This window comes from Rhinichthys klamathensis, unplaced genomic scaffold, assembly GCF_029890125.1.
Source record: "Rhinichthys klamathensis goyatoka isolate OS25496 unplaced genomic scaffold, OSU_Roscu_1.1 h1tg000114l_1, whole genome shotgun sequence".
Taxonomy (NCBI): domain Eukaryota; kingdom Metazoa; phylum Chordata; class Actinopteri; order Cypriniformes; family Leuciscidae; genus Rhinichthys; species Rhinichthys klamathensis.
In genome coordinates, this window is record NW_026606651.1 from 1,524,232 (window position 1) to 1,550,623 (window position 26,392).

Genomic DNA, 26,392 nt, shown 5'->3' on the forward strand with positions numbered 1-26,392 from the left:
AACATTGTGCTTGGTATGTTTTTTTTTTGTCTTCTAACCAAATTTGGGTCTCCTGTCGACAAAGTTAAAATCCCGTCTGGCTAGCACGCTTCCCATAATGTTTACGCATTAGTTCAGTAGGCGGAGAGTAGATGGTCTTTTTTCAGCTGTTCGAACACATTCGCGTCTGCACTACGAAAGCAATCCAGTTGAATGCGTTTTCGACTACCTCTGGAAGTGGTCGAAAGTGGACAAGCTCTAAACCTTTTAGACCCCGTTTACACCTGTATTTAGCGTCGTCCACTTGTGATCGGACTGAAAAACGCATCTTAATACAGGTGTAAACAGAGCCTAAGAAGGCAACATGATGTTTCTGGCTACTGTACCTTTAACGCGAGTGTGCCTGTGATGCTGTAAAATGCTGTCTAGATAGGTTGTTCACTGAAAACGAGAGTAGTCGTCTGAGCTCTGATTATAAGCTAGGTGTCGTCTGTAGAAGAGTGACAAATGTACAGCCCATCACACTCTACATGTGGCAGGCCATTAATAACGTCCTTAAATTCCGTAATGACTTTCAGAACTGCTTATTAAAAACCAAAGCCTGTAATTATTAAAGTGTGGGCCACAGAGCTAAATCCAATTTGACCTTCAGTGTTCTCATGGTTCTTCATAAATGTATGCTTCAATGAGTTGAAGTAGCAGCAGATGTTATCGACACACAAGCGTTTGACAGAACTTCAATAACTTTTATCAGGGTAACTCCCTCTAGCAATGTCAGTGCACTGCAGAAATATGAATAGATATTCATGTCTAAATATATTCAAGTTCTCATATAGTGCACATGTCATATATGGACTATTTTTATGCTTTTTAAAGCTTGACAGTATAAAGCCAGAAACATAATTTACAAAATGACATGAAGGACATGGAAGCCTGGCCAACACCTGTTGTACTGCACATACTTAAAGAGGACCTTTTATTATTTTTTATTTTTTTCGTTTGAGCATGAAAAAGCTACAGTCACTCCAAAGGGAGTTATTCTTGATATCAGTGCGCACTGTTTCTGAACTTCCTGAAACGCCTCGATTGTAGTCTTGAGCTTTCTTCTGGGAACGCACACGTCACAATGTTCCTCATTTAAATAATTCCCACCCAAGTCATGTGCAAAATAAAGGGGCGGGGCCTGGTTGAGTTGTGTAAGTAGTGTGTTTAATCTCGTAGTTAAGGTAAGGGGCGTGACATTTCCAAAACACACTCAAAGCAGTGACCAATCAACACACAGTCCAGCCGTCCAATTCACCTTTGGCTAAGCCACACCCTAGAATGTAGATTGACCAATCACAGCGCAGCCAAGATTGAGCTCCCACAGAGGTCCGACACTTTTTCACAGCGCTCCATTGACTTTAACACAGGCGTCTCATATTTTTGGCCTCGGCAGGCTATTACCATCGTAGTTTTATCAAAAATATGGTTAAACGTTGTGCCTGGGGCATTTGTAACACAGATACGCGTTTCCCAGAGAGGTTGGGGGGGGGGGGGATTTTTTTCCCTTCCCAAACCGAAGTCAAATCCTGACTAGTGTCGTCTACCACACGCTGCTAATAAATACAACGTTATACTCGCGTAGTCCGTTTGCTTTGTAACAACGATTATAGAAGTGAATAGAGACCTACCCAGCTTTGCATGAACACTAGTGTTGCTCCTTGATATTGTTAGTCCCAGCCTCCGTCTCGATTTGTAGGAAGTTTGATACAATTTCAGCAGGAAGAGCTGTCACAGCATAAGCCATGTTGATACCAGAGCCCAGATGAAGTTTGTTTGTCGGACGTAGCAACAGTAACTAAGGGGGGCGGGGCTTAGTTACTTTACCATTTAAATAATTTTATAATTTCTACATTTATAATAATATTTTTTCCCCCCAGCATTACAGTAATGAGAATGAGGAAAATATGATTAATGTGATTCATTTGATGTCATGCTAATTTATACACACACTTAATCATTTACATAATTGTATATTTTTACATGTATTACTATAACATTTTTACAGTATTACAGAAACGATAAAGGGAAATATGAATGCGATAAAGAAGATGTCATGTAATAATAATGCCACAATGCAAAACATCTCAATAAGACGTTAAGCAAATCTGTCCTAAACATGTTCTTGACCGGTTTAGTGAGATTCAGCAACATCTTAACAGTGTTCAGTTCTTGCAGTCACCAATCAACAGTCCTGAAACACTATTTGAATCTACTTCTTTGTTTTGATTTGATATGTTTATTAGTGTATTGAGACGTTTAATAAAGTCTTTGGCTTTGAAAGTGCAGTAAATTATCTGGGACAACATTAAGCGTTTGCCACCACTGATGACCGTGATGATGTTGATGTTGTTCTGGCACTCGTCCCTTTCGTGTTTGCGGCTTTGAAAATGTTTTCATTGGCATTGAAAGCAGTAAATCAACATCCCCGATGGAGCGATATTACAAACGCTCGCGCCCATCGGTTCATCTGATTATGAGGCTGATTTCGCACAAGTGTGTTTACATATGTTGGCAGTGATTACCGGGAAAAAGCTGACGTCTCCACAGCGACAGGTTTACATTGCAGCCATTGTTGATCAAGTGTCTTGGATCGGTTGCGTTCTGATCAGCCCACTTCTACACCTCCGCAGCCATGTGAATTATTTTCAGGAGTTATTAGGTGGAATGGATAGTATTTGAGAGCGGTCATCAGAGACGCGCATGGCTCCAGCATAATTATGAATTGTTTATCTGAAAAGGCACAAGTCTGGCTCTTAATAACATGATTTTACATTAGTTATGTATTATGATGACTCAGGACCTGACTGGGTATTGTAATACGATCTGATTATTCTGGGATTTGGTTCTGTTTGAAATTCCACATCCATCTAAGGCAACATTTATCAGGCTAGTGAGGCTGTGGACAAACTCGTACTGAAATGTCAAGGTTTCGTTGTGTGGGTTTGAGTCTTTTTGAGAGATGAAGTCATTGGAATTTTACTCTGGACAGTCTGACAGGATGCTTTTGTTTTGATTCTCTTGTCTTAAATAAGGGTCAATATTTGCCCCTGAATTAGATTTTTTGGGGGGCTTTTTTTTCTACTTTTATGTAAGTATAAAAACACCGTCCCCTTGTTTCCAGACTAAAATGCATGTTTGAGCTGTTTTAACTGAATGCAACTTGCAATGGCATATCGAAAAATATGTCAGTGCCATTGTTTCACACCAGATATGTAAGCAATGTGTAAGCACATTATGTGCATGTGTAAGTAAGCACACCAGTAATGTGTTTTTAAGGCATGTTTATAAAAGCTACTTAAATGCCTCTAATTGAACTAAGGCCTAATCTTGATTTAACTTAATCTAAGCACTGTTTGTAAGACCAGGCCATTATGTCATATTTTATGATAGATATATTGCATTAATTTATTCAAATGAAGTCTTACTCTGCATATTATATAAGATGTTGCATAAATAAATATTCATTAGACATATTTATAAATATAGTATTTTTTATTCTGTATAGTGAAAGTTTTGTGGGCACTTGTGTACTCCATAAGCTTACAAATCAACTCTGTCAGACATAAAACCTGATGGAGTTGACAAAACTGAATATTTTTCCAACTTAACCACATGTTGTACAGTGGAGCAATTTAGTTGTTCCCCCCTCAGTTATAGCTTAGCTGCCTTAATAAACATATCAAAAATGGCAAGATTTATCCCACAACTATTTACAGAAACTATTACACTGGGGTGTTAAATGTCACATGTTAAAGATGTGACTGCGGAGACTTCAACATTGTTTGTATAAAAAATTTTTTTTTAAATAAAAAGATTTTCAGGACTGTGTCCTACTGTGAGATCCACAATGAGCAGGAAATAGGAGAAGGGGTCCTCAGAGTTAAAAGATGACCATGACATTGCCTGATTTATTCAGAATTAAAAAAAAAAAAAAAAAAAAAAAACTTGGAGTTGAAGCAAAGCGAGGACACAATTTTGATAGGCTTTTTTTAAATGGAAAATATAATTCAAGAATTACTTTTTGTATTGCTTGATATAGATGTTTGATAAATTATTTAAAAAAATAAAAGCAATGAATGTCCTGAGTATCCAGATTTCCTTTAGATGTAACACTTTTTTTTGTTGTTGCTGAATTTCTTTATTTTTAACATAAAGAAGGGTTTTGTTTTGTCCCTGATCTCAAGAATCAGTGATACACAAACACACACAATTTTGAATGGTAGTGTATCACGGTTTCCACAAAAATATTATGCAGCGCACCTGTTTTCAACATTGATAACAATAAAAAAATATTGTAAAATGTGTAAATAAAATAATAAAGAAAGAATTGTAGAGGGTGTTTTTTGTCAATTTCGATGGCATTTTCCCCAAAGCCCCCATTCATTCCTGCCCCTGGTTTGGAGGTGTATTATATATCATGGGTGATTGAGTTTGTTTTTACTTGGATCAGACATGCAGTCAAGCTGAAACAGCTCTATGTCTGTCAGTGATAGACCACTTCCAGTGTACAAGTTTCCAGACTGCAGCACAACACGATACTTTGAAAAGTATCGAAGAGTTTCTGTTTAGTAGCAACTATCAACTTTGTATTCAAATTTGAAATAGATTTAGAAATAAAGTATAGAGCTAAAAACTGATTGTGAATTGTGTAGCTCGGATAATGACAATTTAATGAGAAATATCTTTGTTGAGATCTGAAACTACAGAAGATACATCTGAGATTTCCAGAGTATCTGTTTTAGAAAATGATTTGGAAACAGGAGATTAATGCAAAAGTCTCCATTTGATCTGTCTAGGGGAAACGAAGTTCAAAAAGAGATCTCATTTGTCGATAATCGGACTATGCAAGACTAATAGTCGCTTATTGTATTTCTTTGACAGTATTGTCACTATAATGATCTTTTGGTTTGTTTTCTGACCTTTTGTGTAGTACAAATAAATCGAACTCGAAGCATTGGTGTGTTGTGACTGATTACGTATTAAACTTCAGGTTCTTCTCTCTCTCTCTCCAGCCGGAGAAAGGATAAGCTGCGGATCCCAAGCGGCTGGCTGTGTCATCTGGCTCCTGAGCTCATCCGTCAGCTCTCCCCCGAGACAGCAGAAAACCAGCTTCCCTTCTCCAAACAGTCTGACGTCTTTGCCTTTGGGTGGGTCCCTCTCTGTCGCCAATCACTGCTTCTCTGCTTTTTGTCACTCAGGAAACCAACGGAATCCATTTATTATTTACAGAAATCAGCTTATGACCGTTTCTCTCCACATTTAACGTGCTCTTATAATGTCAGCATAACCATTTTTGGATTCTAAATCTAGAATGTAATCACATTTCGTTAAGAAACGTGTTTAAAACACATGAATTGCGTTGCATTAGGACAGTTTCAAACTAAGTGGCATTTATTTGAAAGTAAGCACATTTTTTTTTAAGCAAAACATTCATCAAAAATAAGTTTGTTTGGGTTTAAATGATAGTTTGTTTTGGTAAATTTCTTTATTATAAAATAATTCTGTAGATATACACTACCGTTCAAAAGTTTGTGGACAAAAGAAATTAATATATCTTTAATTAATTTTAATATTTTATAAATTGGATGTATAAAATGAATCAAAAGTGACAGTAAAGATGTTTATAATAATACAAAATATTTCTAATTCAAATAAATGCTGTTCATCAAAGAATCCTGAAAAAAAAAAAAAAACTCGGTTTCCACAAAAATATTAACTTTCAACATTGATAATAATATGAAATGTTCCTTGAGCAGCAAATCAGCATATTAGAATTATTTCTGAAGGAGTATTGATGCTGAAAATTCAGATTTGCATCACAGGAATTACGCTTAAAATATATACAAATAGAAGACAATTATCTTCAACAGTTCTTTTAAATTTCACAAATTTAAATTAAAATTTATAAACAAATCAATGCAGCTTTGGTGAGCATAAGAGACTGCAATAAAAAACGTACTGACTGAATTTATGTATCCACTATGTAACCACCAGTTGAATAAAAGACAAAAGCAAAATGTCTCAAAGAAAGTGACTTTGTGAGTTTTGAGAAAATCTCCAGCATTATTTCCATGCAGATGCCACATCGTTTGATATTTTATCTAATGCAGTGGCATTCATAGATTTATAAGTGTCACTTAAGCATCCAAATACATTTGGGATATCCAACCAGATAAACCGAAATCTTTTTTCCGTTTAAATGCGTCTCTTTAATTGCTACCGTGGCCATATGAAAGTACAGCTCAGCTATCAAATGTTATGAAAATGACATTGTGTGAATGACCACGCATGATCATGAAATCACAATAATACACGAAATCAAGAATCCGGCTCTTTAGGATTCATCAAAGAATTGATTCCCTCGGTGCTCAGCTTTCACTAATCAGAATGTATTCACATGAGACGGCATGCGGAACTGAACCTCCATCTGTACTCATCTCTACCTGACCCGGGCCTTTCCAGAGGCAGTGAGTGTGTGGGCCAAATGAATAAAAGAATGGATGGATGGATGGTTGAGGAAATGAAGGAATGCTGCTCTGTTGGGTCCTAACACAATTGCGTCCTCAGCTGTTCTCTCCATATGGAGGCTCTGTCACACTGTCATTCTACGGGAGCCAAATACAGCACCCACGCAAGCTGTCCAGCTGGTCACACTAAAGGGACATTACCTAGAGGTGACCCCAAAGCAATGCTCCCTATTGTCCCTTCTGCCTCTCTTTTCACTTCCGTTATTCTCTGCGAGCGCCGTGTTTTAATGCGGCAGAGAGTTCGCATTGGCTTTTAACAGCAGCTGTGGGATATGTTATGCCTGTAATGCTCTCGTGTTCTGTTTTATGGACACTTTCTGTATGCACTGTACATTACACTTTCGGTAAAAAAAAGTTTGAAATATTTTTTGAAAGTCTCTTATCAAAAATACCGTAAAAAGAGTAATATTGTCAAATATTATTACAATCTAAAATACATTTTCAGCATCATTACTCCAGTCTTCAGTGTCACATGATCATTCAGAAATCATTATAATATGCTGATTTGCTGCTCAATTATTATAGGTGCTTAATTATTAATACCGGTTCTTATTATTATCATCAATGTTAGAAAACTCTGATCGTTTTTTTTTTTTTCAGAATTCTTTGATGAATAGAAAGCTCAAAAGAACAGCATTTGTTTGACATAAATGTCATTTGACAGCATTTCATTATAATGTCTTTACTGTCACTTTGGATCAGTTTAATGGATCCTTGCTGAATAAAAGTTTTTGTTTTTTATCTCACTTACCCTAAACTTTTTAATGGTAGTGTACCATTTTTTCCACAAAAATATTAAAATTGTTTTCAACATTGGTAATATAAGAAATGTTTCTTAAGCAGCAAATCATCATATTAGAATGATTTCTGAAGGATCATGTGACACTAAACACTGGAGTAATGATGCTTTGATCACAGGAATTACTTTTCATAAAAATATGTTTAAAAACAGTTATTTGAAATTCTTATGATATTTTACAAAATGATATGATAAAATAAATAAATGCAGCCTAGGTGAGTATAAGAGACTTCTTTCAAAAACATTAAAAAAGCCTAACTATTCCAAACTTTTGGATGTAGTGTATGTTATTCTGTAACTAAGGCGCAAATTCACTAAATGGCCTTATTTACTAACCACCCGCAATCCATTGTCATTCTTTCTATGTAAACTAGGCTAATTATAGTATGCGCATTATTCAACACTGTTTGCCTGGCACAATCAACTTTGCTTTCTGTGGGCGGTAAATGATTTGTTATTAAAAAAAATAGATGTTTTATATACGGTTTCTAGCGATCATGGCAGTAGTAATTCATCAAATGATGATCAAATGATGTAGAAGACGCTATCACCGGGCATATGTCCAGATTCGCACTTTCAGCATTTTTGAGAGATGATTTAGGTGTCTGGATCACAGTGGTAAAGTACACACAAGATCAGGTAGTCTGGTGCATTCTCTACAACCAAGCACTAAGAAATCACCGGCAAGATTGGAAATGCACCATGCAAATTGCGTTCAGCGCAATTTTTTTTGCATGCAATATCATTGGTTGAAAATGCAATTCATTCTTAGTGAATTCCCCACTTCAGTATTGGAAAAGCCATCTCAATTACATGTTTTCTTTTCTCTCTCTCTCACAAGTCTCAGCAAGCTGCACGTTTCACGTTTGGCTTTAAATTGCAGAGCTCGGATGATTGGCCTTTTCAGCAGGGCTCTTCGTTCAATGATTGTTAATTAGCTCTTAAGTGTGGTTTAGTCAACTTTAACACGAGCATGCTCTTTAGAGCAGAATACTGTGTTTTTCAGCAGTCAACAGCACCTCAAAGTCATTTATTAATTATCTCGGATGACTCCTGACTACATCGGCTTCAGGGAACGCATAGTGCACCAGTGGTGCTTTACTGTACTGCTGTATTGCGCTCTCTAAGGGAGGCGCGAGTCCTCGTCCTTACACACACACACACACACACGCACACGTGATATACTTGTGAGGAGTTCCATATGACTTTTTGTTCTTCTCAAGTTAAATTATAATTAAGATCTACATTTATTTTTTTTGAAACATTTGAACATGGAACATTTTTGGCCCTCATGGGTGTAAAAAAACAGGTACACTCTCAAACTTGTGAACACATATTTGGAAAATAACTATTCTATCATTCTTCAATTAAGCAAATTATAATTTAGAATGATGGCTTTATTCATTCAATTTTATATAAAGAATTTATTATTTATTTAAGACTTTTTTTTGCCCATTTATGAACCATTATATTTGTCTTTAAGAGGTTTTACTAAATTTGTCAGGGCACTACATTCTTAAATTAAAAATTAGATTAAATTTATTAGGATTTGTAGATTTATTCATTTTATGTAATTGAAATAATATATTTTAATAAAGACATTATTTGGGCTATTTAGTTTAGAAGTTTCCTGTATATTTACGTGTTTTTTTGTTTTGTTTTTTTACCCTCACAAGTATAATGAAACAACACTCACACTCACATTTATACATATAGACTTGCAATGTTCTTAAAAGTTCTCAAAATTAGAATTAAGATTTATAGATGTATAAAAAAAATTATGTGATGCTATTCCCTAGGCTATTTCAGATGTTCCTAATTTTGTTTTGAAGGTCTCCTACAATAGGTCCAAGTAAAAAAAAAACACAAATTTTCTCATAACATACATTGCAGCATCACCTCTTTTCTCACAGTGTCTGAAACGGATCGATAAAGGGATTCCTCCTTTCCGAGAGCCTACTCTGCTCTGATTGGTCAGATAGTTCAGTCTGTTGTGATTGGTCTACTGCTTACAGCGCGTGTCTTCTCAACGCTTCTTCATCAGGGCGGGTCAAAGTAGGCATTGTTTGCAGGCAGCCATTGAAGACCATGCATTATGCAAATGTGTTACGAACCTACGTAGGCTCATGCAGGAAGTAAGACTGGAAACACTAACGACTCGTTTCAGGCAGTTCACAATCGGTTCTTAAATTTGGGAGACATAAATCCCATTTGTTGTGCACTTTGATCTTTGAAACTTTGCAGACTATCACAGTTATATAACGCACTACATGAAAGGTAATATCCGAAATAGGGGCACTTTAAGACATTATTCAGCCTGTTTATTTGCTTTTGATAGGTTTTTATTAAATTAGTGACAACATTTTTATACATTTGGCCCTCACAAGTATAGATAAACCAGTACATGCACATTAACCCTCGTATGTGTCATATGTTTCAGCACTATCTGGTACGAGCTCCATGCGCGCGAGTGGCCCTTTAAGAACCAGCCAGCTGAAGTCATTATCTGGCAGGTGGGAAGTGGAATGAAGCCCAACCTCACTCAGATAGGCATGGGCAAGGAGATATCCGTGAGTATTTCCATATACCTCACTAATGCGGATAAGCAAAACATACGGGGAAGTCTGAATACTACCAACTTTACACAAACAAAGCTGTCAGAATATATTGTACGCGTCACGTGAACCACTTTTATTGTGCTTTTATGGAGCATGAAAGTCCCAAAAGAGGCTATTCAATCTATTTTTATTGGTAAAAACCCGACTCGGACATGCTTGACTTGCTTTTAGATCGTGTGAAAGTATATGAACAGATTCTTCTTTCCTGTGTAGGACATCCTGCTGTTTTGTTGGGCGTATGAACAGGAAGAGCGGCCCAGCTTCTCCAAGCTCGTGGATCTACTAGAGAAACTTCCGAAACGCAACCGTCGCCTGTCTCACCCAGTTCACTTCTGGAAATCAGCTGAGTATGTGAAATGAGCTAAACTCAAAAATGCCAGTTTATATACAAAAAAACCGAATGAACAAAAAAAGAAAAACCCCAACAAAACAATCGTTAAAATGGAGTCAGTCGACGCGACTGAGAGAATCTACCGAGAGTCGCTTCTGGATGGTGCATGTATTCTGCTGTATTTAGCAACGTTTCCTAAAAGCAGTGATCATTTAGCATATTTAGAGCACACAGTATTTTCTGGTGTATCGTTTGGTCATGAAAGAGAGATGTTTTCTCTTTTTTTCAGTTGTTGGTTTTGCTAAATGTTTGATCTGTTTTGCATATATCAACTGCTTGTGATTATTTCTCATTATCTTGAACGAGTCCACTTTCAGTGAATGTTGTTTTCTTTCGTCGAACCTCTTGCAATGCATTTTTATAAACAACTGAAACTAGTGTTATTTCGAGTTTTTGTCTGTATTGCTTTTTCTTTCCTTTCTGAATTGAGTCATTAGATGAATGTATTAATTTAGTTTTTTTTCGATTTTGAAAAAAAAAAAAAATGTACCTTTCGGAGTTGTTTTACGCTTGTTTATTTTTCTGTCATCCATGCTGTGTATGTTTCACAGAATTCCATCCTGTCGTTTGCTTATTACGTGCGGACGTTCCGATCACAGAGCTTTACCGTAACGCAGGGAACGTGACTCGTTTCTCTCCCTTCCCGTCGCGTTGTACAGCCGTCACTCATTTACTTACGCGGTTGGTCAGCATCGCCTATACGGAAAGATGCGTTCGCACAACGGCGCCGCGATCGAGTGTGCCGCCACGAGGCACGTGCGTATGTATATTATCGACACTTGAATTGTATCATGCCTAACTGTGACAAAAACAGAACTGCTATTCCTGAGCCTACAAAGAAAGGGATAGATATAAAGGCCTGTATCTATCACACTTACAAACCTTTTCTTATCAGTGCATACTTACGAATGTTTTAGCATAATTGAAAGCTTTGCGTTGTTTGTACTAGGCTACACATTGTTCTATTGTAGAGAATTTACAGTACCATGAGTAATAGTGCACTTTTCACCACGACGGCATTTGTATATTACTATTGAAAATCACATCTCATTAATATGACTGTTGCATGTTGCAAGTTCTGGAGTGTCCATGTTGTAAACACGGAACGGTGATCATGTCAAAATGAGTGTGTGAAGGTTGGTGTCGCTAGCTAGGTATGGCTTAACCAGAACCGCTATCCCGCTTTCTCCACACCATGCACTCTGGGTACAGACAATCTGCTCACTTGTAAAGCCATGGTTTTTTGGGTCATGAACAGTGCCAGTGCTCACAAAACTTGTTGCTGCTGTTATTTTTCAAGTATATTTTAGGATCACGAAAATACAGATGTTGTTAAGTGGGCGTTTATATTTGTACGGTCGACCGTTTTTACATGCATGAGAACATTTTTAGGGGATTTGTTCACGTTACGGACCCCCCCCCCCCCCCCGAATACAGTACCACACATAGTAGTTTTACAAACTATGACTAAATAAAAAATGACAGCTTGTGTGATAGCCTGAGAAAGTAATACAAATATGATCAGACCGCAATTTTAAACCTATAAATAAATAACTGTGCTATAATGTTTATATATATTTTTTGAAACGGGGGCTATGAGGATGTGTTGGGACAGTGTTTTCACGCTGGGAAATCACGAGAAGATGGGATCTTGTTAACAACCATTAGCAGCTTCCATATCAGGCCTATTTAACAGGCTGTAGATTTTGCTTAATAATCTGTTGCTGTAATTAATATTCCAGTCACTGAATCCGACCTCATTGTCATCTCTTATATTTCTGCCCCATTATGAATGTATGAATTGTTCTGCGTGTACCTGTGTGTGTTGTTGTTTCCTTTTCTTTTTTTCGTCATTTTTCGCATTTACTTGGTGGTTGTTGATTATTTACCATCGCTCTGGTTTACGTTTCTTTTCTGATATTGTGTGCGTGTCTTCGCAGATTTCTTTGATGGCCTCCATGATTGATTTTTTTGTATTATGTATTTGTTGTAAGTATAAAGCTTGTATTTACTGATGCCTTATGGTCCATGGCTTAGCGACTGGTACACATCACAAGCTCTTTCTTTGCACTCATCCTTTATGAAATAAATAAAAAGGTGTTGATTTTGGACTTTTGTTTTTTGTTCGTCATTTCTTTTTGCTCCTTGTCATGATTCATGTTTTATGTCCACAGAAAAACTATATTACATTATGTAAAAAGCTTTCAAATGGAAACGTTGTATATGATAAGGTCTTACTTAAGTGGTTAAGTAAAGAATAAATTGATTGTAATTATTTTAATGAGTTGGATCGTGAACAAAATAAAGCTTTTCTCACTTAAACTTAACAATTTTGAGCAACTACACCAAACAAAGTTAGTAAATCACACTATAAATATTCACAAATATCATAATTAAGGAAATGTCTTCATTAAACTGATTTTTGATATCGGATTTAGCCTAAGACTTCATAATGTTGGTTAGAAATAAAGAAAGATGGGATAAAACAATACATTTTTGGTAACACTATTTTGATGGTTACCTTTAGACATTCTGTTGATTATAGAAGAACATTTTCTATAAAGAACCTTAAAAGGGTAGTTTGTTCAAAAATGACTGTCCTCATGACTCTCGTTCATCTTTGGAACACAAATGAAGATCTTTTTGATGAAATCTGATTGTTTTCTGTCCCTTGACAGCTACGCATATGAATTGAGCGGTTTAGTCCAAATTTTCTGAAGAGACATGATCGCTTTATATGATGAACAGATTAAATTTATTTTGTTCACATAAACATTCATCAAATCAGTTGTGGTAAATGGAAGCACATGTTCACTTGATGTGCAAGAACCAATGAGGGTCATTCTCATGTTACGCAGCACGTTTGAGCTTCTGCAAGAACCAATGAGGTTCATTCCCGTGTTACGCAGGACGTTTGAGCTTCCTCAAGAACCAATGAGGTTCATTCTCGTGTTACGCAGCACGTTTGAGCTTCAGCAAGAACCAATGAGGTTCATTCTCATGTTACGCAGCACGTTTGAGCTTCAGCAAGAACCAATGAGGTTCATTCTCATGTTACGCAGCACGTTTGAGCTTCTGCAAGAACCAATGAGGTTCATTCTCGTGTTACGCAGCACGTTTGAGCTTCCTCAAGAACCAATGAGGTTCATTCTCGTGTTACGCAGCACGTTTGAGCTTCCTCAAGAACCAATGAGGTTCATTCTCATGTTACGCAGCACGTTTGAGCTTCCTCAAGAACCAATGAGGTTCATTCTCGTGTTACGCAGCACGTTTGAGCTTCTGCAAGAACCAATGAGGTTCATTCCCGTGTTACGCAGGACGTTTGAGCTTCCTCAAGAACCAATGAGGTTCATTCTCGTGTTACGCAGCACGTTTGAGCTTCAGCAAGAACCAATGAGGTTCATTCTCATGTTACGCAGCACGTTTGAGCTTCCGCAAGAACCAATGAGGTTCATTCTCATGTTACGCAGCACGTTTGAGCTTCTGCAAGAACCAATGAGGTTCATTCTCATGTTACGCAGCACGTTTGAGCTTCCTCAAGAACCAATGAGGTTCATTCTCGTGTTACGCAGCACGTTTGAGCTTCAGCAAGAACCAATGAGGTTCATTCTCGTGTTACGCAGCACGTTTGAGCTTCTGCAAGAACCAATGAGGTTTGTTCGCGCACATCAAGCAGGTTCGGTTGAGCATCTGTTTATGTTCGCTGATCAATGTTTATATGTGAATAAAAGACTACTAAATCTGTTCAACATTTGAAGCAATTGAGTCTCTTCAGAAAATTTGGACTAAACCCTTTCTATTAATATGGATCTCTTTATGAACTTTTTGATGCGTCAAATTGATAGTTGCGTAGCTGTCAGTGGAGGGACAGAAATCTCTCAAATTTCATCAAAAATATCTTCATTTGTGTTCCAAATGTAACCGTGGCGTCCCTTCTGCCACACTAGTCCCGACTACGCCACCGGGGTTATATACCCACGGACATAACAGCAACCCAAGTTCAAACAAACAGTAATTGATAAAAGAACGAAGACGTGACCTTCAAGTTTAATAACTTTTATTGGCAATGGGTTATAAACCTCTGAATAAATAATCACTTTTAGTTGTGTGTATTATAAAAGGAGCAATTAAACTTAATCACATAAACATTAAGTTATCATTAAATAGCTCAATTACAAATAGGAGTAACCAAGCCTGTGTGGAAAATAGAGGGTCATTGGCCGCGGACCCGCCGCCCTAGGAGCACACACCACACGTGTACTATTCTCAAGATGATAAAATCACTTCTAAAAGCAAATTCAGTGCATAATACAAACCACTCTACACTCTCAAATCAATACGCATGCAGTGCAGGAAATCTCACACCAGCTGCAGTGAAGGAAAGGCCCAAACGACCCCAGAGGAAGTACTCCCACACAGGCTGGCTCCTAGGACACAAAAGAATATAAGTTAACACTCCCCTTTACATATACTCAAACACAGCGGTTGGTCTAAACCAAAATCAAATGATATAATCAGTACACAAAAATAATAAACCACAATTTAAGCAGCAGAAAATCAATATATAACCAAAACTTTGAGGTTATTATAACAAAAATAAATCATAAACAAAACAGCAGGGCCTAGACGTCAGAGGTCCACGTGCATAGGGCTCCACAAAGGAGGATCTGCCAAATAAACACAAAACAAACCATAAATATCTAAAATACAGATCCCAATAGACCTCTGCCACAAATTCCATGCAACATCATTACACCTTTACTTTACAGAATTGTTAGATAATTCAATGATTATACATGAAATGTTAACACCAAAGCAAACCTAACAATCTAACACACACATACCTCTATCGTAATCCAAGAATAAAACAGACTGGGTGAATGATTCGTGGCTATGGATTAAACACGGCATCCAGCGCTCGGCACTAGCCCCATTACATCACACACGCGCTCACACTCTTGTATCAAGGACTTCCGCCCTGCGTTTAACATAAAATCAATGAATAAAAAAAAAAAACATACTACTGTAACGTCTTGGTATTACAACAAGAATGCCACACTCACGGCTCGCTATGCGCTTCGGGTCGCAACACCGGAAGGAGACGGAAAAGGTCAAATCATCAGGAAGTTATCCCGTCTACACGGTTGCGCTATTTATAGCATGAAATAAATACACGCCCCGCCCTATACCGAATCCTTACCCGGTCACACAAAGATGAACAAGAGTCTTGGAAGGTTTTGGAACGACATGAGGGCGAGTAATTAATGAGAGAATTTTTGGGTGAACTAGCCCTTTAAATGGTCCTGTGAGGTGCTTCATAGAACCTTTTAGGGGTTCCCACCATGGGACCATAACATTTTATGAATTGTAAACATACTTTATCACTAGAAAAAAAGTGGATATGGATTCTTTAAAATTGAGTCAAGAACCCTAGGGTTCAATGGTGAGTTCAACTTCAACCTTCTTTTTTTTTAGTGTAGGTAATGTTGCACCTACACGTTAACTAACTCTTATTAGAGTATTAATAGAGTATTAGTAGACTATTTGCTTAATATCTGCTAACACTGTATTTTGATGGTCCCCCAACAGACATTCTACTGATTATATACTATTTGCAAGCATGTCAACTTATTCTACTAACCCTGAACCCTAACAGTCTACTGATACTCAACTAATACTCTAAAGTGAGTTAGTTGACATGTAGTAGCAACATTACTTATAATCAACTCTGTCTAAAGAGGACCATCAAAATAAAGTGTAAAAAAGCTAAAAATGTGTATTTAAAAGGATCACACATGACATGTCCTTCCAAACCCATATGTTTCTTTGTATTGTGTGAAAAATAAATATGTGTTCAGCAGAAGTAAGAAACTCATACGTGTTTGAAATGACACGAGATACAATTTATATTCTGGGGTGAACTATCCCTTTAAGGTTGGGCAACAGACACCATGTGACTGCAAATGTCAAACATCACATCTCGATTGGCTAGTCTTTCTAATGAGAGAATGATCTGCTCCTGTTGCTCCCAATCTCTCCCTCAGCTGATGAGTTTAATTAGGGCAAATCACTGTTTAAAATACTAAATGAGGTGAGCCTGAAACTCACTACAGATACAGTATATGGCTCAAAATGGGCTTTAATGACATATTTCTTAAAATTATGTAAGTATTGTTTAAATAATGATTTTTTACAATATAATATATACCGGTAATAAAAAATTGTATACACATTGTATAATGCCTAATATAATTTCAAGTAGGACAAGTAGTTAATAAGTATATCAATTCAAAACAGATTATCTAACTGATTATAAAAATATCAATGTTTTCTTTAAAAAACCTTGGTTTCACTCAACGCATAATAGAAATATGCAGAGAACAAACTGACCTGAAACCTTCATCAAGAAGCACCTCTCACATCCTCCAATTACAAGCAGATACACTCGTTTAATTCCCTGGATCAGATTCAGATGAGCATTAGTGCTGAAGAAAGACCTGTGTGGAGTACTATCATAAAAGACGATAAATTATTAGCAGGGGATCCTTAATTGAATTAGGAGCAGTGAGTGAGCGAAAGAAAGAGAGAGTGCATGGTAAAGGAAGTGAAAGAGAATGTCGTAATTATCTGTCTTTTCAGTGTAGACTTCACATATGCACTCTGTATATATTTCCTATTAGACTTATCTGTTCCAAAACCCAGTGAGCTGACTACAGAAGGAGCCTATTAAGGCGTCATAAGCACATTACTGTGCAAACGCTGTTTTGAAAGGTAGGCTACTTGACTATGCTGCCTTGTATTATTTTTATTTTTAGGGAATGCAATCCCACAATGCACTGAGAAAAGTTCAGTAAAAATAGAGAAATGTCTCTAATAAAAATACTAATAGACATGATATAAAATAGTATAGTGTGATTAAAAATCGATTATTTTGCACAATATATATGGGTGTTTTATGTACTAAGTTCATGTCAAGAATTGTTTCTTTTTAATTAAAAAAAAATGTTCTTTACTGGCATCGATGGTTCCATCCCAGCTAACAAAAATATGTTCTAAGAACATTAAGATAACGTTCCCATTAAGTTATCAATTTTATTTCTGAATGTTCTCAGAATGTTCAAAACGTCCATTTTCTTGTTTATGCGAAGGTTGGCAAAAACATTCAATTTGATCATTTTACAAATATTATAGGAACATTACTTTTTGAATATTGAATGTTTTGAAACATTTGTAAAACGTTAGATGAATGTCTAACTAAACATTTCATAAACAATGTACTTATAATATTTTTGCGCTAACGTTTTGAGAATGTTATTAAAGACCAGATAACATTGAATGAACATTCTATTAATATTACCGGATGAATTCTATGAATGCAATGTTGTGAAAACATGAATGTGAATTGTGAACGAACTTGAACGACGCTCAGGACAGTTAACAGTCAGCACTGCATCGTCACGAAAGTGTAAGCCTTGACAATTGAAATATTTAAGCGCAAGAAGACGTGAAAGGGAACTCACACACTGTTTTGGGAAGTATCCGTAAACATCCGTAGAGCGCACCCAGAAATCCACGTCTCAGACAGTGCGTGTACACTAAACTGAACTCTATTCACACCTTCTTGCACTTGAACGGACAAATTCACACACAATTACCAGCGAGTATCCTAGTAAACATAGTAGGTTATGTCTTAAGTTAATGTAAACAGTTGAGAAATAAAACGCATGTGTTAACAGTATCAGTATATTGGATTTGTGCTTTATGTCTTAAAGTGACAGCAGCCTAACATTCTGCTGTCTGTGTTTTTAAAGCTCATCAAACAACAAAGGAAACAGTAACAAATCACTCACTGCTCTTGACTGAATAACCTTTGTAACTTTAATATGGATTAATATATCTTTAATTTATACAGTGAAGACTATGCTATATTTATAGCCTATTAGTTATTCTAGTAGTTTTAGCTGTGGTATCAACATTGGAAAATGGAATTGCCAGTTTGCGGGTGTGGCAAAAAGTTAGTTTTAGGCCCTGATTATTGCTTGAGGAACACTACAGAGTGTCTCTTTTAAGGTTCCATTTCATTTATGATGCTGCCTTAAAATGAAGCTGCCTGTGTAGACAGCAGACAGCAAGGTGGCTCACTAAGTTTTGGAACAAAGCTTGTATTCAGAAGCACAGAACAATTTTGTGTTTTTGTCTAACGTCTGATGTATTTTGAACGATCAACGTTTTGAACCTTCCATTGGTGACTTTTCTCATTTGACCCACCTCCACGTATCATTTCTCTCACCCATAATAAGTATGTCGTTCTGAACTGGGATGCACAAACCAGGCCTGAAGGTAAATGAAATTTCCAAACCTTGTTGCTGCTACATTCACATTTGTGTAAAAAAGAAAAGAAAAAAAAGTTTGACCTGGATTCATGGCCTCAAGCAGAGTTTGCACTGAAAATGAGCATATTCGCTCCAATCTAAAAGGTGTCCAGTCACAGGTACTATATCAATACATGTCTTGTCTATGTGGGAGGACTATCTGACCAATTTCATGCTTCAGATGTCTAGTTTAAAAGTCATATGCGCAGGAGAGTCGAGGTTTTTCTTTACCTCGCTGATGACACCCACACACTTCACTGAGCTTGTGCTGATTAGTCACGAACTTGGGACAAAAAAGGAGAGAGCTGTGAGAGAATGAGAAAAGGTTAGATTTAAAGGTGGGTGATAAAAGAATGGTAATATTGTACCGCACAGCAGGCTGGAGATCCACTAGCAATGACGGCGAGAATGCTGACGCAGACTTCTCATCGTGCTCGTTGTTTTATTGTGCGAATTTTAGGGTTTAAGGCCAAAAACATACTCAACACAAGTGCACAAATGCAAATCCTGTGGCCAAAGCATTGCAAGCGCACAGTCTCTGTAAGTGTGCATTTTTGTGGCAGAAAATGACTTTAATTATTGTTAGTATTTAGATAGCTAGCTATACCTCGACAGTTTGATACATTTCTAATTCAATCAGCAGGATTTCCCATAGAAGTTCAATGAAAGCGTTGAGAAAAGAAGGCAGTTTATGCTAAATGCTCTTTTAGCATTAAAGGTCTAGTTCACCAAAAAATGAAAATTCTGTCATTAATTACTCACCCTCATGTCGTTCCAAACCCGTAAGACTTTCGTTCATCTTCAGAACACAAATGAAAATATTTTTGAAGAGATCTGAGAGATTTTTGTCCCTCCATTGACAAAAATGCAACTACCACTTTGGCTCTTCAAAAAGTTCATAAAGAGATCATAAAACTAATCCATATTAATTGAGTGGTTTAGTGCAAATTTTCGGAAGAGACACGATTACTTTATATGATGAACAGCTTTTATAGTACACTGTAACTTAGTTGTATTATGTAAAGTATACTGTAGTTGCAAATTAATGAGTTGACACTTAGTAGAATGTCTAAGGGAGACCATTGATGTCTAAAGGGGACTATAGTTTTATATTTCCTTTCAGTAATATTTAATACATTTTTTTTATGGTTTTAGTCAATAACTCCGATTTGGCTCACTGAACACAAATACTGCTCCTTAATTGACCTTTTGGAAAGACCCGCCCCCCTTAGTTACTGTCGCTATGTCCGACAATCTACGCTGCTCTCTCTCTCTCTCTCTCTCTCTCTCACACACACACACACACACCATGTTCTAACGCAGTGAAAAATACATCGCGGACTGACAACACGCTGACAGACCAGGTTACTTTTCAGTTACTTTTGATATTAAACATATTAAACAAAGTCTCACCTTTCAAATTTGGTCTTTAAAAAAAAGAAGAGAAATTTAAACAATAAATACCGTTTTGTGGCTCTTTAATGTGTCGTGACAGTTTGCTGTAGAGCATCAGTTAAAGCTGCTCGTGATCCGATCATCTCTTCCTTCTAGTTCATTTATAGCATCAAATAAACATGAATGAACATCATAAGGAATGTTGTTTTAACCGCAGAAAGGCATCAGTGTACATTCCGTTTTTCAAGTTCTTCTTTCGGAGTTTTATGGCGGTTCCGTTCCCTTTCGAGAGGTTCCTCTTATTGCGTAAGTAGCTTACGCTATGGGAAAACTCCTTTTCTCGAGAAATATTGAAGTCTTTATGTAAAACGCATTGCAGCTGCACAGCATACAGCAATGAGCGAGGCAGCTCGGTCATTGGCTGTGCTGCGGCAACTGCACGAACCTATGACGGGGCGACTCTGAACCCGCTTCCAATGAGCGTGCTTCGCACCCTCGCGCGTCAGAGCCCGCCAAGATGGGCGTGGCCAAGGGCTATATATTGGGCGCCCCGTCGTCTGAGTTCTTTAGATTTAATCTCCTTCAGCAAAGAACCTTCTCTTCGCTGGATCCTCCGGATTTGTTGGAGTCTTTTCGCCGCCGCCGTCGACAAGCCTACAGCAGGACTGCTTCGAGGACGCCGGCGCCTTCAGCCGCCTTCGATCGCCCTTCTGCTAAGCCATCCGGCGCGCATCATCTAATATCCTTTCAAAAGCTTTCAGTGTTCGCCCCCGCGACACTTTTTAAAAGAGCAAATTTAACAAGGCGTTGTTTCAAATGCCTTCCTGCGCCTCGTGTCGAGGCCCTCTTCAGGACAGGGATCGTCACATCATTTGCGCCCGCTGCCTGGGACCGGACCACGCAGAGGCTGCCCTTACTCGAGGCGGATGTCCCGAGTGTGACGCCCTGGGCCTCACCGAGCTGCGCGCTCGCTTCACTGTTTTCACCGCGAAAGAGCCCACCTCTTCCGTGCTGCCATCTCCTCTGGTCGAGCCGCGCAAGAAAAAGCGCCGCTCACAGAGGCCGCCGGAGCACGCGGCTTGCAGTGATGTCACGCCGGGCCAATCCCCGCGTGCTTCACCACCACCCGAAGACTCCCCGCCGCCAGTCCAGTTCACACAGGCGGACCAGCACCCCTCCAGCGGAGCGATGGGGCTCGTCTCGTTTGGCGCGTCAGGGGATGACGATGACAAGGATGACAGTTTTTCCGGTGACGCTGCATCCGACGACTGGCCGGGTTCGTCGTTCGACCCCGCGCCATCGACATTAGCGGGCACGAGCGCGGGCTCCAGCATGGATTCTGAGATCATCCGCATCCTGTCTAAGGCCATGGAAGACCTCGGGCTCGATTGGTCTTCCCCGGAAGAACCCGCCCGCAGCCGACTGGACGAGTGGTTCCTGCAGGGGCGCCGACAGGCCCTTCTTCCCGGAAGTTCACGACGAACTCACGAAGTCGTGGAAAGCCCCGCACTCCGCTCGCCTGAAGCCTTCTTTTTCTTTGTCGCTCTCCTATGTGGACGGCGTGAAAGGAAGAGGCTATGAGGGGACTCCGCCCCTCGAGGAGGCTGTGGCCAATCATCTGTGTCCACCCTCCAACGCTGGATGGAAAGCTAAAGCTTCTCATCCATCGAAACCTTGCCGGTCTACGTCAGCTCTCGCTGGTCGCGCATACGCCGCCGCCGGCCAAGCTGCATCAGCGCTTCACTCTATGGCTGTCCTCCAGGTGTTTCAAGCTAAACTTCTCCGCAGTATGGACGAGTCTGGACCCGATCCTGAGGCATTTAAGGACCTACGCAGCGCCACTGACATAGCGCTGCGAGCTACAAAAGCCACCGCCCAATCCATCGGCCGTGCTATGGCTAACCTGACTGTCCTTGAGCGCCATCTGTGGCTGACGCTAACAGAGATGAAGGATGCAGATAAGGCGCCATTTCTCGACGCGCCTCTCTTACAAAGCGGCCTGTTTGGACCAGCGGTGAAGGAGTTCGCCGAGCGCTTCACCGAAGCCCGTAAGGACTCGCAGGCTATGCGTCACTTCCTGCCCAAGCGATCTAGCTCATCGCAGAGCCGCCAAAGGCCGCCTCAGCAGCAGCGAGCTAAGACGGCGCCTCCCGTCTCTCAGCCCAGACCTGAAACGGATTTTCGACGCCGCTCGCGCTCTGCCAACAGGAAGCAACCGCCCGAGCGACGGGGACCTCGGCCCAAGATTGTGCTGAACCCAGAGCCTCGTAAGTCCTCCTAGCTACAGGGAGAAAAAGGGGGAGCGCGTGTCTCGCAAGAGCCGGACCGTTCTCTCCAAAACGTTTAAAGCATTACCCAGTCCCCTTACAGGCGGCTGGAAATGTCTATACAGCAGCCAATGTGCCAGCCACACAGCTCGCCCACCTGCAAACAAACGCCGTTTTTACGGCGACACACAGAAATCACATAAAGAGCTATTTTCTGCCTGTGTCATTAAAGGGTCACGTGTCCACACCAAAGTGCGCATTCCCAGATATCAAAACTGTCAACGCAGTGCCAAATGTTTTCCCAGTTCAAGCTGGACGCCCCATTAAAGTAGATTGTGTGCCAACTGTCACGTATGCACCACTACACATAAGCACTGTTCCCACAGTTATAAACACTTCCCCAGTAAAAGCGGGAAGTTTTATAAGAGTGGCGCGTGTGCCCGCTGTTATGCATGCACCCCAACTCACAAACACTGTTGACCAAATATGACCAAAAACCTCCCGCCACGAGCGGGAAGTTTTATGAAAGTGGCGCGCGTGTCTACCACAGTTTATGCACCCCCACCCATAAGCACTGCCCATACAGTGTTAAACATTTCCCCATCTCACTCTGTGAGTATTATGGCGAGCGTGCCTGTAATCTCACACGCATCCCTGCATTTGGCATTCAACAAAGCTGCTCAGCGCGCGCCCGCGCCGCTGAGAGCTGTAAGCTCGGTATTAGTACAGAGCGATTCGCTGGCGGGAGCCATACGTCACTGCGACACGCCCCCAGCCAGCATTCAGCCCATATCTGTGCGAGCGAAAGCTTGGGAAAATATCCCCGACATGCCGAAATGGGTTTTGAACATAATAAAACACGGTTACTCGCTTCAATTCGCTCGCAGACCGCCCCGCTTCACAGCAGTGGTCGAGACGAAAGTGAGAAAAGATGTTTCACATGTTCTACGCACCGAGATGCTCAAACTGATAGAGAAAGGCGCTATAGAGACAGTCCCTCCCTCTATGAGCGAGGCAGGTTTTTACAGCCGCTATTTTCTCGTCCCGAAAAAGGATGGCGGTCTCCACCCCATTCTAGATCTCAGACATCTGAACAAAGCTTTAATGATACGCTCGTTCAGAATGTCAACAACCAAACATATCCTCGCGCAAGTTCGCCCAGGGGATTGGTTTCTATCACTTTCACATTCCGATAGCGCCTCATCACAGGCCTTTTCTGAGATTCGCTTTCGAGGGACAGTCATACCAGTACACAGTACTACCATTCGGCCTGTCACTGGCACCCCGTACATTTACGAAATGTATGGATGCAGCACTTTCCCCCCTGAGACAGCGGGGAGTGCGAATACTAAATTATCTCGACGATTGGCTAATCCTAGCGCAATCAGAGAGCCAGTTAGTGACACACAGGTCTTGGATTATCAGTTATCTAGATCGCCTGGGTCTAAGAGTCAATTCTGCAAAGAGCATGCTATCCCCCAGCCAGAATATTTCTTTTCTGGGAATAGTGCTAGACTCAGTGCAGATGACGGCGCGCCTCTCGTCAGAGCGCGCGCTCACTATCCAGCGCCTTGCAACATCGTTCAGAGCGGGTGTGCGCGCCCCCGTTAAGCGATTTCAAAGGATGCTCGGTCTCATGGCCTCAGCATCAGCTGTACTCCAGCTAGGATTGTTGCACATGCGTCCTCTCCAACGCTGGCTAAAAAGCCGTGTCCCCACTCACGCGTGGCGCTCGGGCCACTTTTTAATCAGAGCGAATCACGGCTGCATAAAAGCCCTGACGCCCTGGAAAGCTGTCGACTGGTATCAGTCCGACGTGAGTTTGGGCGTGAACACAAGGAGAAAAATGATCACGACAGATGCCTCCAAAATAGGCTGGGGGGCCCTTTACGAGGGCAGGCCTGTCTCCGGCTTGTGGTCAAACCCGGAGAAGCGCCTACATATAAACTGTCTGGAATTGAAAGCGGTCGCTTTGGCTCTCAGAGCCCTGCTCCCGTACCTGAAGGACGAGCACGTCCTAGTCCGAACGGACAACATGACGGTAGTCTCGCATATAAATCGTCAGGTTGGACTCAGATCGAGCTCCCTGCACTCGATGGCCAGGGAGCTCCTCCTATGGTCCCAGCGCAACCTGCGCTCGCTGAGAGCTGCGCATGTGCCAGGTGTTCTGAACCAGGGAGCGGACATGCTGTCCAGAGACAAGGTTCACCCAGGAGAATGGTCTCTCCACCCCCTGACGATTCAGTGGTTATGGCAAACCTTTGGCAGAGCAGAGGTCGACCTCTTTGCCTCCAAGGAAAATGCGCACTGCCCTCTCTTCTTTTCAAAGAGCACAGACGCGCTCGCCCAAGTCTGGCCGAGCCGCCCGCTGTATGCCTTCCCTCCGGTCGCGATGCTACCTCAGGTCATCGGCCGGATCAGGGAGGAGAAATGTGCAGTGCTCCTGGTAGCCCCACTCTGGAAGAACCAGACGTGGTTTCCAGAACTGATGCAGATGATGCAATCTGCCCCATGGCCGATTCCACTGAGGCTAGACCTCCTCAGGCAGGCCAACGGGATGATCCTCCATCCCCGCCCCGATCTGTGGGCCCTCCATGCGTGGCCCCTCAACGGGTTCCCGAGAACCTCCCCAGTGGAGTGTTAAGAACCATCACTGACGCGGGAGCGCCCTCTACGAGGCGCTTATATGCCCAGAAATGGAAGGTGTTCAGTGACTGGTGTAAATCCAGGAACCTGAACCCTGAGACATGCGAATTACCGAGTGTGCTCGTTTCTTACAAGAGCTGTTGGAGGCAGGCCGCACCCCCTCCACGCTCAAAGTATATGTGGCTGCCATAGCGGCATCGCACGACCCTGTGGAAGGACGCACACTAGGGAAAAACTACCTAGTTGTTCGTTTCCTGAGGGGCGCCAGGAGGATGAATCCCCCACGCCCCCCCTCGGTGCCGATCTGGGACCTGGCCACGGTCCTGGACGCACTCAAGCGTGCCCCGTTCGAACCCCTCCGAACTGTGCACCTTAAACAGCTCTCGCTCAAAACTGCTCTCTTGCTGGCTCTCGCCTCGGTCAAGAGAGTGGGCGACCTGCACGCGCTGTCATCAAGCGCTACCTGCCTGGAGTTTGGACCTAACGACAGCAGGGTTGTCCTCAGGCCAAAACACGGGTATATTCCGAAGGTGCTCTCTACACCTTTCAGAGCACAGGTGATATCTTTGGCCGCGCTATCGTCTCCAGCAGACGAAAGCGACGCTGATTTACTCTGCCCGATCAGGGCGCTCAGAGTGTATTTGGAACGTTCTGCCCTGTTCAGACAGACAGAGCAATTGTTCGTATGCTTTGGCGGCCGCACCAAAGGTCTCGCTGTTTCAAAGCAAAGAATATCGCGCTGGATAGTGGATGCTATAGCGCTGGCTTATGAAGCCAAGGGCCTTTAGTGCCCCTTGGGCATCAGAGCTCACTCTACGAGAGGCATGGCCTCCTCGTGGGCGTGGTCGAGTGGGATACCCATTCAAGATATTTGTGCGGCAGCAGGCTGGGCCTCACCGTCAACATTTATCAGGTTTTATAACCTACAGGTCCCCTCATTGCACTCTAACATACTGTCGGTCTAACTATGCATAGGCTGGGGTGTGTACATGCTGAGCACTGTCTCCTCCCTCATAGAATCCGTCTCTGACTGATGTAGAGGATTTTTCATGCATGACAGTACATAAAAATGTGCTTGTGTGTTTCTCTCAACGTTCCACGTTGTCCTTTATAAAGCCCGCCTTCGGCTGGCTCGTTGGATAATTACTTTGCTTAAAGGCTCAGGCATCTGCCTTCGGTTTAATAGAGCGAAGTCAGCACGCACGGCGTTTTACATGGCGTTCCCATAGCGTAAGCTACTTACGCAATAAGAGGAACCTCTCGAAAGGGAACGACTCGGTTACTAACGTAACCTCGGTTCCCTGAGAAGAGGGAACGAGTATTGCGTAAGCTGCCGTGCTTGTGCTTGGTCAG

General features: G+C 41.1%; 1 protein-coding gene across 4 annotated transcripts in view; it reads left to right on the forward strand.

Moving 5' to 3' along the window:
* ksr2 (kinase suppressor of ras 2) overlaps positions 1–10,406 on the forward strand; it is a 105,181-nt gene extending 94,775 nt beyond the window's left edge. For all 4 annotated transcript variants that reach the window (XM_056254746.1, XM_056254747.1, XM_056254749.1 and 1 more), the window contains exons 19-21: positions 5,037–5,171; positions 9,791–9,920; positions 10,182–10,406. In XM_056254746.1, coding sequence (XP_056110721.1) covers positions 5,037–5,171; positions 9,791–9,920; positions 10,182–10,328 — 412 coding nt within the window. In that variant the 3' untranslated portion in view covers positions 10,329–10,406. The remainder of the gene's footprint in view (positions 1–5,036; positions 5,172–9,790; positions 9,921–10,181) is intronic.
* Positions 10,407–26,392: the final 15,986 nt, after the last annotated feature.